Source organism: Rhinoderma darwinii, chromosome 3 (genome assembly GCF_050947455.1).
Source record: "Rhinoderma darwinii isolate aRhiDar2 chromosome 3, aRhiDar2.hap1, whole genome shotgun sequence".
NCBI classification, from domain to species: Eukaryota; Metazoa; Chordata; class Amphibia; order Anura; family Rhinodermatidae; genus Rhinoderma; species Rhinoderma darwinii.
Window position 1 is genome coordinate 128464063 of NC_134689.1, and position 13643 is coordinate 128477705.

General features: G+C 40.7%; 1 protein-coding gene across 1 annotated transcript in view; it reads right to left on the reverse strand.

Moving 5' to 3' along the window:
- The window catches only part of ANO4 (anoctamin 4), a 257106-nt gene extending 246098 nt beyond the window's left edge, over positions 1 to 11008 (reverse strand). Inside the window, exons 1-2 of the mRNA XM_075856701.1 lie at positions 10780 to 11008; positions 1911 to 1991 (exon numbers count right to left, since the gene is read on the reverse strand). Coding sequence (XP_075712816.1) covers positions 1911 to 1991; positions 10780 to 11008 — 310 coding nt within the window. The remainder of the gene's footprint in view (positions 1 to 1910; positions 1992 to 10779) is intronic.
- Between the last annotated feature and the right edge of the window lie 2635 nt (positions 11009 to 13643).

Here is a 13643-nt window from a genome sequence, read left to right on the forward strand (position 1 = left end):
TCTGGTCTGTAGCATAATGATTCTGTGAACACACCAACTACATGAAACCAGTATTTTAACTTTTTATATTTTGTACAGCGTTCGCCGATTGGGTTAAATAATGTAATAACTTTATATTGGGGTCGTTACGGACACGGCGATACGAAATTTGTGTAACTTTTTTGCTTTTTTTTTTTTTAATAATAATAAAGCAGTTTGTAATGGGAAAAAGTGGGTTAGTAATTTTTTTATGATTAACTTTATTAAACTTTTTTACTAGTCCCACTAGGGGACTTCACTAAGCGATCGTCTGATCGGTATTATAATACACTGTAATACTTCTGTATTGCAGTGTATTACTGCCTGTCCGTGTAAAACAGACAGGCATCTGCTAGGCCATGCCTCTGGCATGGCCTAGCAGGCATTAACTGAAGGCAGACCTGGGGGCCTTTATTAGGGTCCCGGCTGCCATAGAAGACACCAGTACCCTGCGATTACACGCAGTGTTCCGGTGGGGTGAGAGAGGGAGCTCCCTCTCTCTCTCCAAAACCACTCAGATGCGGTGCTCTCTATTGAGCGCCGCATCCGAGGGGTTAAACTGGCGAGATCGATACTGACATTAGTCTCGCCCGTTCGAGCAGGTTTGCTCCCAGTCCTCAGCTACCTCTGGTAGCTGAGAGCAGGGAGATTTAACGGCTCCCTGCTCTGTTTATTTATTCAGATGCCGCATCGTGAAAAGTCGTGTGTATCGGAATAAAGCCCATTAGTGGTCGCTGTGAAAAGGCGTATTGGCGGCCACTAACGGGTTAAGGAAATATAAGACTTGCCTTGCTCTAGCTGTAGGACAGACCAGGATACATGTTATATTATGGTAGGGGTAAGGTGCAGGTCCATAAAAAACATTATATCAGAGATCCATCATAGTTTATGTCATTATTAAACAGAAACCATAAAAATAACACACATATTGCTCTACTTGAAGACTAAAGCTGGCCATTCTATAATTGGCAACTGAAATGAAATATTCCAACTGCATTGGCCAATACTTCCGACAAATAATCTGTTTGAGGTATGAATAGCCAGTTGTGGTCAATCAGATGTTATAATGGTGCATGTTGTTTTCACTCGTCATCCAACCAAATATAATAATTTTAGTTAATGTCTATATCTAAAATATACTATGGAAGAGATCTGGCACTGTCCACAGGACACATCTTCTCTTATGCTGTTGAGCTGCTAAGTCAATAACCTGACAACGTTGTTCTCAAGTAAAAGCCAATGTGAAATGAAAGGGCACCATACTCAAAAGAGCAGTAGAGCTTCTTGTTTCTTAGTGCTCATTGGGGTTTATGAATTCTGGCTCCCCAACAATGTTATCTTCTGACTCCTCTAGGACATGTCAAAAGATAGAAAATTGTGTAGCTAGGGAGCAGGGGCCAGGCAATTAGGAACCTGGGTACTGTTTCCTCTAAAACGGGAGAACAGAATATCATCAAATAAATAATAACTTACAGCATAGCATCCAGGTAGGTAATATTATAAAGCATTCAAGTCTAGGACAGTGAAGATGATTGTTTGCATTTCTGGTGGGCTAGGACAGTGAAGGGGTGGATGTCTGTAACTGAACAGCTACACAATTCTCTCTGTAATTGGGCAGAGCTCAATGGGAACACTCTGCCTGATCATTAATGGCGAGCTCAGGGTGTCTGCATAGGAGAAAGGGTAGCTTCTTAGCTGCATGGCCGCACACGCTACCGCACAGCTTACAGGGGACAGTGACCTCAAGTATCCCAGTTTGTTATAGAAGTACATATAATACTGTAAAATATTATTTATACGTTTCTTGATATATTTTTGTTTCAATGTATTGGTGTATTGTTGGAAATGTACTTTTCTTGTTTTGCTTTTTATGATCAGGCTTTTCTGCTTACCTATAGTGATCTGACTCACACAGCTGTAGTAGCTCGTCCCACTGGACAGGTTATTGTAGCTGCCACTATTAGGATCTGTCTCTGCAAAATATGAAAAATATCATGAGAAGCTGAAAGATAAAACTAGTAAAACGATTCTGCCATCTCCAGAGGGTCATTTGCTCTACATTAAACCATCAAAAGTGCGCGGCCATAAATCTCACCTGTAGTACATGTCCAGCCAGCATGACTAACAACTGGCAGGTCAGTACTTCTTTTCTGTTGGAGTACAAATAAACACACATCATAAAGTAGCTGAAATGATTTATATGAAATAAAATCTATTTTCCAGTGGATTAATTAACATCCAGCCATATGGTTTCTATATCTTACACTAATGAGGGCTAACAACTCAAAAGAGCTGTATACAAATTGGAATAAGTGCCTCTGTACTTAAAGGATGTAAGTGTGTGTTACCCAATCCATCATGTATGAAAATGCATATGAGGATTCACAATTCGGATATCTGATAGATGATGTACTGTCAAGTTAATTAACTGTCATGAAGTGGTCGCAGGGGGATAATAAAAAAAACCCTCATTTTTATTCTTGTTTTTTTATTATATTTATCTTCTGTTCTATGTGTTGTCCCTGATTTTATGGGACCTCAAATAAAGCCGTATTTTTTTCAAGATATTGATGCTAGAACCTTCTTGCATTTTCTGCTACAATTTGGTGCAGTCCTGCACCCTCCGTGCATCTACTTGGTTGGTGAGCTGGATAAAAATTAACTGTTTCTGTTTTGTTTTTTATTATGGTATGGAAATCAGCTATAAAAATATCTTCTGTTTAAGAAGTCATTCCTGTGATATATAGATTTTCTTTCACCATCCGCTCATTTCCTTTCAAACTCCATATAGCTGCCCATTAACAAAATATAGACTGTTTTACGATAGTCTGTATGCTGCATCCATTAGACAAATATAGATTGTTGTACATGGTGACCTACAGCCGGCTGATGGGATCTCAGGGCATCTGCAGGGAGGAATGGCACACACAGAGTCCTAAGAAAAGGTGCTCCAGTGCTGTTATTTCATATGTATTTACTTAGATATGTCAGGGGAGCTGACAAGTCTTCTTTTATCCTAGTGGAAATCCTCTGTACAATAGTGCTGTTATATTCATAGCAGTCAAATATTAAACATTATTAAACACAATATCTCACACTTCTGTATCTTAACATATAGCTGCCAGGGGATTGTAATAGGCTGAATTAAAGCGCACTTGTAGATCTTATACTTGGTGTTTACACATGCATCAGTATATTGGAGGCATCAAACACATCCTTGTAGTTAATGGAAAACTGTGGTTTGAGGTCTGCAATGCACAAGAAGAAAATAAGACTAGAAGCATTTTGCAATATATTGTGACCAGTAATGTGCTTTTTCATTTTGATTCTACCATGAGAAATGTGTTTAGTGAACAAACATCGGTAGACTAGTCTTCAGCCCACTGTGTATAATCCAAGCCCCCGCTACCAGCACTGCAGTATTGACTACAGTAATAGACTAACTCTGTTTTAGTTCAAGTTCTTTTATGCTGCCTTTTTGTACCAGACACATATCAAATTATCACAGAACTAGCAATGATGATTTTATGGCGCTTTGTTCCATTGCGACAATATCTATGCAATATTAATGCTGTATGCGCTATACTATGTGCAATATATAGAAAAGCTATTTCAGCTGAAAGTCTACCAGCAGTACACAGACCTGACAAATGAAATATTTATACTGCAGAATATCACTAGCTGACTCTCCGTTAACTGTTTAAGCTTTCTATAAAGAATTGGCATTTAGAGGTGTCCCAAATGATCCAATTACTTGCTTATCTGTAACTGTATCCACAGCGATCAGGCTTGAGAGACAAGTGGAGCAAATACTGCACATTACTTTCTCCTAAGAGTCCAGAAAAGTATAGCAGAATCAGAAGAATCTGACAAATAAAATACAAGGAAAGGAGAGTAACGGCCGGTGCCATTCTTCAATAAGTGGTTGCCAGCACAATTGTCCCTGGCACTACAGAAACAGTAGCTACATGGAGTCCGCATAATAGAGACAAATACCAAGTTAATTTCATCAATTCTGGAACGTCACTGTTATCTGTTTGTCTCACATAAAATACTCTGACCTGAGAGTGTATACAATATTTATATGCAGTTCCTAACCATTTTGTTCACAAGCCAACACTCTATAGCTACTAATAGACACAGAATTAATGTATACTTAAAGTCAAACCTTTAAAGCCACTATATATCAGGGAATTGCAATGTGAAGTGTTGCCTAGTATACATTAACTATGTAAATTGCTCACTTTACAAATGAAAGCATTTTGTTATGAATGGCAGGCAGCAGCAGGAAATCAAATTCCCCTATTGCCTCCGCCACCATTATCTTGTACTCTGTGAATGAAGAAAACAGAGGGGCTGTCAGAATTATCTCAGAACAATCAGATTTCCCCATTCCTCAAATGATTTCCTCCCACTTCTAAACAGAGTGATACTAGGTTATCAGTGTTTGTAAGGGAATTGTTCAGAAAGGTTATTGTAAAGGATCTGCCAGGCACTGCGTCTGTGGATACTCCCAGGATTAATCAATCGACACCTGAGGCCGGACCTCTTAGACTGACTCCGGCTCCCACCAATCAGGGTGGCAGGCTCAGGAGTGGGAGAGCCTATCGCGGCCTGGTCAGTCGGAGTTAGCTCCGCCCCCTGTCCATTTATACCTGCCGTTTTCTCTTCCTCATTGCTTGTGATTCTTCCTGGTTTCCTGGCCCCGCTACAGCCTTGCTCCAGCCTGCTACTGCCTCGCTTCAGCCTTGCTACAGCTTCCGCTTATCCTGCTTCGCTCTGACCCCGGCTTGCTTCCTGCTCCTTGCTCTGCGTTCGTAGTCTTCGTGACATCCTGATTCTGACTGGCTCGTTGACCACTCTGGTTTCCTCACGGTGTTCCGTGGGCTACTGCCCCTTCCCTTGCTTGTTCCCTGTTTGTATTCCCTTGCACTTAGTCAGCGTAGGGACCGCCGCCCAGTTGTACCCCGTCGCCTAGGGCAGGTCGTTGCAAGTAGGCAGGGACAGGGCAGTAGGTAGATTAGGGCTCACCTATCCCCTTCCCCTTCTTCCTGCCATAACAGTTATAGAGGCTCTGTCACAACATTATAAGTGCCGTATCTCCTACATAGGGAGATCGGCGCTATAATGTAGGTGACAGCAGTGCTTTTTATTTAATAAAACGATCTATTTTCACCACTTTATTAGCGATTTTAGATTTATGCTAATGAGTTTCTTAATGCCCAAGTGGGCGTGTTTTTACTTTAGACCAAGTGGGCGTTGTACAGAGGAGTGTATGACGCTGACCAATCAGCCTCATGCACTCCTCTCCATTCATTTAGTCAGCGCATGGGGATCCTGCTAGATCCTTATGTGCTGTCTTAGGCCTCATTTACACGAGCGTAATATACGAGCGTGCGACGCGCGTGCTTTTCACGCGTGTCGTACGCACCTATATTACTCTATGGGGCAGTGCAGACAATGCGTTATTTTTGCGCAGCGCGAGTGCGTTGCGTAAAACTCACGACATGTTCTATAATCGTGCGTTTTTCGCGCATCACGCACCCATTGAAGTCAATGGGTGCGTGAAAACCACGAAGGTCGCACGGAAGCACTTCTTGCATGATTCGCGCAAGAGATGTCAAACTGAATGTAAACAGAAAAGCACCACGTGCTTTTCTGTTTACAAACATCCGAACGGAGTGTCTTAGAGATGAGCGAACCGAACTTCACCGGGTTCGGCCGAACTCGTTTTGACCGAACCCGGCAGGAGACAGTCACTGTCCAGGGTGCTGAAAGAGTTAAACTGGTTCAGCACCCTGGACAGTGACTTCCGATCCCAATATACGTGAACGTGTAAAAAAAAAAAAAGTTCTGACTTACTGATAACTCACGGGTTCTTCCTCCAGTCTGACCTCCCGGGATGACAATTCAGTCCAAGTGACAGCTGCAGCCAATCACAAGCCAAGCACAGGCTGCAGCGGTCACATGGACTGCCGCGTCATCCAGGGAGGTGGGGCCAGATGTCAAGAGAGGCGCATCACCAAGGACGCGTCACCAAGGACGTGTCACCAAGGCAACGGCCGGGAAGTTCTCGGTAAGTACGAACCTCTTTTTTTTTAAACAGGTTACTCGATATGGTGATCGGAATTCACTGTCGAGGGTGCTGAAAGAGTTACTGCCGATAAGTTAACTCTTTCAGCACCCTGGACAGTGACTGACGTCGACTAGCCTCATCTCTATGATGGCGGCTGCGCGAAAATCACGCAGCCGCGCATCATACACTGATGACACACGGAGCTGTCAAGTGCCTTTTGCGCATCCAAAACGCTGCGTTTTTTTGTGTGCGCAAAACGCACACGCTCGTGTAAATGAGGCCTTATACTAACACATTAACAATACTGAAGTGGTTAGACAGTGAATAGACATTCCACGGGTTGTCTATTCACAATCTCTGCACCTAGTTACTGTTTATGTGGTAGTTACAGCAGAGCAAAGCGTAATCCCGCGAGATTACGCGGTAAATGACAGGTTACAACGAGATTACGCTTGCTCTGCTGTAAGTACCACAGAAACAGTAACGAAGTGCAGGGATTGTGAATAGACATCCTGTGGAATGTATATTCACTGTCTAAACACTTCAGTATAGTTAATATGTTAGTATAAGACAGCACATAGTGATCTAAAAGGATCCCTATGCGCTGTGTATATGAATGGAGAGGAGTGCATGACGCTGATTGGTCAGCGTCATACACTCCTGTGTACAACGCCCACTTGGTCTAAAGTAAAAACACGCCCACTTGGGCATTAAGCAACTAATTAGCATAAATCTAAAATCGCTAATAAAGTGGTGAAAATAGATCGTTTTATTAAATAAAAAGCACTGCTGCCACCTACATTATAGTGCCCATCTCCTTATGTAGGAGATAGGGCACTTATAATGTGGTGACAGAGCCTCTTTAAGCTCCTCCTTAAGTCTAATTAAGATAACATTCTAATGCCTAAAAGTTTATTTATTTGAATTAAACAAATCATATATAAGTAAAATATATACATATGTTTTTGAAAAACTGCATGGTCAGCGACCTTGACATTGAAGGTAGGAAATTGTTGTGGAAATGCATACAAAAAGTTTCATTGTTTGATCATTTGCAATGAACTTACAATGAATCCAGTTGCATTGTTCACAGTGTTTATCCAGCCTAGAATTATTTTCAAAGCAGAAGTACTGTTGTAGTGATAAATGTTTGATCACTGGGGGCCCCAACGCAGTTCCTCCTCCCCTGCATAACTGCAGGAAGAGTTGTATAGAGTGGTGTTCGAGAATGCTCTCTGCCACTTCAGACAAACTCTACGGGAGTTACAGAAACAGCCGAGTGCAGTCGTCATGCAGTTGAGGAGAAACGGAGGAATCAAGACTCCTATTCCAGTGATTATGGGTGTCCCAGTAGCTCAAACAGGCTATCTAGTATATAAAACGCACTTAGGCTACTAGAGGAACATAATATGTTAACCAGAACGAACAATGGCAACGTCTCCACCTCTTTGGAGGACCTAGCAGATTTGTGACTTACATGGACAACCCATTGATTTTAATCACACTGTGTAATGTTTCATTTCCCCTGTGGGGGTGCTGCATGTCCACTTTAGTGTTTTTTGTTCAGTATGGTTTTTAAAAAGCAAGTGATCATGACAGATCTGTAGATGGATTGTAATCATTTCTGTTGGAGATACTGCTGCCAAAGTGCATCGGCTTGCAGAAATCAAAGCGCATACTGCAAAAATACTGCTAGTGTGGAAGTGCCCTTAGTCTAATCTCCTCTTGTGTTAAGATGGTCTGCTTATCTGGTATCTGGTACTGATTTTGAGCTGTATATGTCTTTGACATTTATACATTGATACTATGTGGTTTATCGGCACTCCACAGACATTAATCTATGAACTTGTGCACAAATCCAAAAAATACCAAACTTTGCAATATAATTATCTAAATGATTTTTCTCCTGTCCCTTGCCACTGGCCTTAGGCATCCCATGCCATCCCTATTGTCCACTAATGTGATGTCCATAGTGACGGCATCTTAGCTGACCACAGAAGCCAATTGTTGGCCGCAGCGATCACATCACTATTGTCAGGATATCACTGCTGCGACCTGCACACACCTAACATATCATTACTATGGACATTACCTCAGTACGCATGGTGGGACTACAGTGGAGATGGAGGATGCACAAGACCAATTACGGGGGATAGGAGCGAATTTGGTAAGGTAGAAGTTTATTGCAAAGTTTGTATTCGATAATCCTTGAATTAAAATTTATAACTTTTTAAATCCTGGAAAATCCCCCTTGAGCTTTGGAATCCTGTAAATTTTGCATGCAAAAGTAAAGTGTTCCTTTAAAGGGGTTGTCCATGCACGGACAACTGATGACCTTTGCACAGGATAAGTCATGAGTATATGATGGTCCGACACCCGGTATTCCGCACCGATCAGCTGCCCCGATGGCCTCCGGGCACCGGATGTCCATGCCGGAAGCAGATGGCTGTGGTCACGGAATAGCGGACAAGCTTAAGTACTGCAGTACTGCTCCTATTCAAGTGAATAGGAGTAGAGTTGCTGTTCTGCAGCATGGCCGCTATGCAGTAGTCAAAGCCATCTGCTTCTCGGTCCAAATACTGCATACCATGAATAACCTCCGGTGCCCAGAGGCAGCTGATCGGTCCTGGGTCCGAGTGTTGGACCCCTACCGATCATATACTGATGACCTATTCTGTGGCTAGGTCATCAGTTGTCCGTGCGTGGACAACCCCTTTAAGCTATCATGCAACCCATAGTGGAAGACATTTGTCACAAACTTATCAAGTTTCTTGTTTGTTAGGAAAACAATAGACATTGTAGGGCATATTGCAAACTATAAACTCACTTCCAACAAATGACAATAACTTGCTAAAAGATAACACTGTTAGGTACTGAGCATTGATTGATTTATTAACTGGCCGCAGGTTTTGCAGATCTGTACACGTAAATAAGCTCTATCTCTCACATTTTCCCTTGCCTTTACATGCACAGGTCCAATCTAGCAGATATTGAGATCAGACTGATTGGTCAGAAATTTTTGGATTGAATTTATTAAACAGTGAATGCCAGTATTCTGTCAAAACAAAAAGTCTAAAATATTGGCATATGCCTTATCTGCACAAACATGTGCTACTCTATAACGTTTATGCCGCATCTGGCACTTTTTTAAGGTTTGCAAAGGGGGATCATCCACAGCCCAACACATTTACCATGAATTATTCCAGAACTGGTATAAATGATGGCGCAAAGTTACGCCTGCTATAGCTGGAGTAGATTTTACTCTGGCACACGGCGCCTCTTTATAAATTGGACATATTTTAGTCCAACTTTGTTTATATTAAGACTGGCATATGAAAAGCCAGTCTTAATAAATTCACCCTAGCTTTGGGTACAAACAAACTATACGCACACACATATACTGTTTGACAGGTATTCGATAAGAAGCCAGTTAACCTTTCAGAATGTGGTGAAAACTAGAGTACTCATAGGAGAACCATGAAAATGAGAGGAGAACATACAGACTCCTCAATTTCAGCTAGATACCTGAGTTGCACGTCAACAAAGAACTTCATATAAAGTGACAAAAATTTGGCAGATAATGATCATTTTATTTTTATGGAAAATGACCAGGATTACCAGAGTTAGTAACAATAGTGTAGATCAACCTCTCGGTGAAACAGTTACTTAGAAATCTTATAGTAAAAGTCATGTAAAGAATGAAGATAAACAAGTTATAGAAAACTTATACCATATGTTATGTTATTCAGCTGAAGCATTTTTGTACAAGTTGTACAAGCTAAATTACGAATCTGGTGTTTCTTCTGATCTACGATTGAACACATTGAAAATCGTATGAACACTTCCGTTTTAGAACAAAATAACTTTGAATTAAACTGTAGTTGTATATTTTTGTCTTTAAAATAAAGAGCAAATCATAGCAGAATATTTATACTCTGTCTAATAAGGCTGTAATAGGGTTATAAATATATGTACCTAATATGCAAAAGTAAATGTCATAGAAAATATACATTTATTTGAAAATGCTGTCTGTATACATAATAAAGTATAAATAAAGCAAATAAGTGTATACTTCAACAATAAACACACGGAAGACACTTATAGTGCTAAAGAGATGAACATTGTTACTCTTCCTGTCAATAACCCAATTGAGGAACACGACAGTCATCCTCTTTTCAATCAAAACATTTCTGTATACAATAGACTGTATTCAATTTTACAGAAAATAGAAAGACTTTGGGTTTAGTATGTCTTTAATAAACTCAACATAAAAAAATTAGAAAATGGCCATTTATTCCGAGGTTATTGCTTAGTCAGCGCATACTAACTGTAAAAATGGGCTTCTAATTCAGACTATAGTAGTCTTGACTACAAAATGGTTAAAACTTTGACAAGCCTTTTTGCTACAGTATTGTTGTATAGTATTGGTGTACATTGTTGTATTTGATTTTGTAACATACAAGTTTAAAAACACAAGGGATGCTGTACTAGGTGTGCTTGACTGTTCAGAAAAAAAACTACACTGTACAAGGGGATGTCATTTTAATACAGTGCTAAATCCTTACATTTCCCTTGGCAAGATGCTGATAAAAATCTATTTAAAATTACCTAAAAACCTGCTGCAGAAATGAAGGAGTTACAGAATATGTAATGAGACATAAGCAGTGGAATGAAATGACATTTACCATATCCAGTGAGGGGAGACCCCCTGCCTCTGCTGTAGGTCCTCGCTGGGCTGGCTGGCATAGACACAGCTGTCTCTGGACGGGAGGAGTTGGAATTAATATCCCCGGCATCACATAATGCCTTCTTTGTATCGATGGACTTGTAGTGTCTGAGCTCCAAAGCCCCTCCACCGAACTCATGCAGGGGTCTGCATTTAGCTCTCAGCTTTCTCTTGTGCGAGCTCGGCATGACTGCCACATGCTGCCTGACCTAGTGACACTCTACCAGGACAAGTCCCCTGCGGCCCAGGGCTTCGTTATTAGAAGCGTTTCTTCCGTCCACAGAACACTACACTGTTATTCTTCCTCACTCGTCTAAAATTGTCTGCCTTGTGCCAGGACACGCTGCCAGGATATAAGCCCTCTGCACTGGATCACATTTCGTTTACTTGGTGCCTTTTGTACGGTTTTAGTCTCCCCTACGAAATTCGCAATCCAAATTACACAATAGGAATCCCCTTGGCATCCAAACTGTACTTTTCTAGAACAGGCGATTCCTTGACTGCAAAAGCCTTTGGTATAAGAACACGTCCTTATTTTGATTCAGGTCCCTGATGCTGAGCAATAATTCGAGAACACTACATCAGTTCTCTGTCTCTCCAGCTGGTGCCCACAGTCCAGGGTGAGAAGTACAGAAAAGGGTGGTGTTTATTTCACGTGGTTGAGGTGTTCTATTCCAACACTGTCCATGTGGGAAGGGTTACAACTACTGGAGATTTAAAAAAAAGTAGATCCACATTATTTGATTCTATAAATAGTTATTATATTGTCAATAGGATAAATATATAAAGGGATTGCCTCTGTAGCAGTGATACTGTAAATCTACAGTACTGACCTGGCTTGTCTTTTTAACCCTAGAAAACCCTACAAAGTATCCCTATGATGATAATGAGTCACTATCCTAAAATGGGTGGCCTAGTAGAAAAGTCTGTCCCTGGTAAAGCTGGCCATATCCCTAAAATAGCTGTTGGCTGAACAGTTATCTGCCCTGACTCCCACATAAACATGCATGTTTACAGCCAAGGGGACTAGAGTATAAGCAGCTTGAGTCTCCCAATAGGCTAGGGCGCCGATATCATCAGGGGATAGCGAAAATTATCTAGGACGACTAACTGTCTGCTGTAGCAGACAATATCATCTGGTTATGAATACCTATACAAGTATAGACCATAGTCATACGCCAGAAGATTATGCGTCCACACAAATCATATACCAAAACGTAATACCTATAACTAAATGTGAGGACAAATAGTATTTTCAGAGAATAAACCACACATAGCACCAATTATGTACCATGAGAATATAAAACGAGCTTTATTATAATACACATAACAACATTGGCCATCAAATGATAAAAACAGTAGTACACAAAATTTAAAAGGATAGTGAGGAGATACGGCGTAAACCATCCAAATAACATGCTAACACAGTACAAACATCATGTGATGCGGTAAGGTACAGAAATCTACATCCAAAAGAATATATCACAGACCATATTGTAAGAAAAGAGCCATAAATGGACTCCACACCTGATCAAAAGCGCACAATTGTACACAAACTGTAAAGTGAAATGCACAACTAAACTGCATAAGTTTAGACAGGGATGGTCCTACATCAAGGGCTAAAAGAGCTGTACAAACCAGTGGATTGCATGGTGGATCGGACACAGAATATCTCCACGCTAAACGCCCCCGGCGCGCGTTTCGCCGTCAGCTTTCTTTCCTATCATTTAAATAGTTGTAGTAAGAACCGATGTCTTTAACTAAAATAAAAATAAAATCAATGGATTATTTACTTTTATAGGACTTAAATTGATCAGTTAGAAAAAAACAACAACAGAAAAAAAAAAATACCAGTGCATACAGTCTGTCTTTGGGTCTTGAACATACGAGCAGATACAAGAAACTATTTGAAGCTGATATAATTTGATGAATCGGTTGTCAGTTTGGGTCACTTGTTTAAAACCAGCTATACTATTTTTATGCTACAGTTCTGGAACATCTTTTTTACACATATCTGAGGAAGATAGATCAATAAAATACATTAAAACAAACTCTTTCCTGTAGTGTTTCATAACTACAATCACAATAAACTGGGCTCCATAGTTGTGAAACTTATTTACTACATACAGTACTGGTCTCTGACTGAGCTGCAGTCAATAACTTGATAGCATTTTATCGGCAATGGAAAAATAGACGCATGCACCTTCACTCAAAAATGTAGACTTCGTTCTATCACTGCGCTGTGTTTTACATATGTTACTTAATCTCAGCTTCCTCTTGTAGCTGGACCAAGGATGTGGATAAGCCATTTTAGCAGCTATGAAGCTATTATTTAGTCATGAAGTCGCACATTCTTCAAGAAATGCATAATCCCTGTTCCTTCCTCTCGCCATTTCATCTATACAAGGCTTTATTCAGAATTTAATGCACAGCAGGAATTGTTCAATATTTCGCAGTTATCAGAATAACTAATTTGTAGGAGCATTATTATAACAAGTAACACTAGGAAAGCTGCAGGGAATTACGCATAACTTCCCTGTCAATATGTCAGGTGATGACAGGACATCTATTTTAGTAAATACTTTTCTTAGAACACTGTGTTGTGCCATTCCTCTGTTATTCCTCCTACAAATTTATGTTATATTTTGGTATATATTGTTAGGGGTTCCCCCTCCCAAGTGTGTGTGTTGTTGTTTTATGTAAATATCTGTATGAGCAGCTTCTTTTAGGCCTCATTCACACGACAGGTTTTCCCGGCCGGGTGCCGGCCATTCATAAATCGTCCGGCACCCGGCTGCATTAGGAATAATAGACCCCTAATGG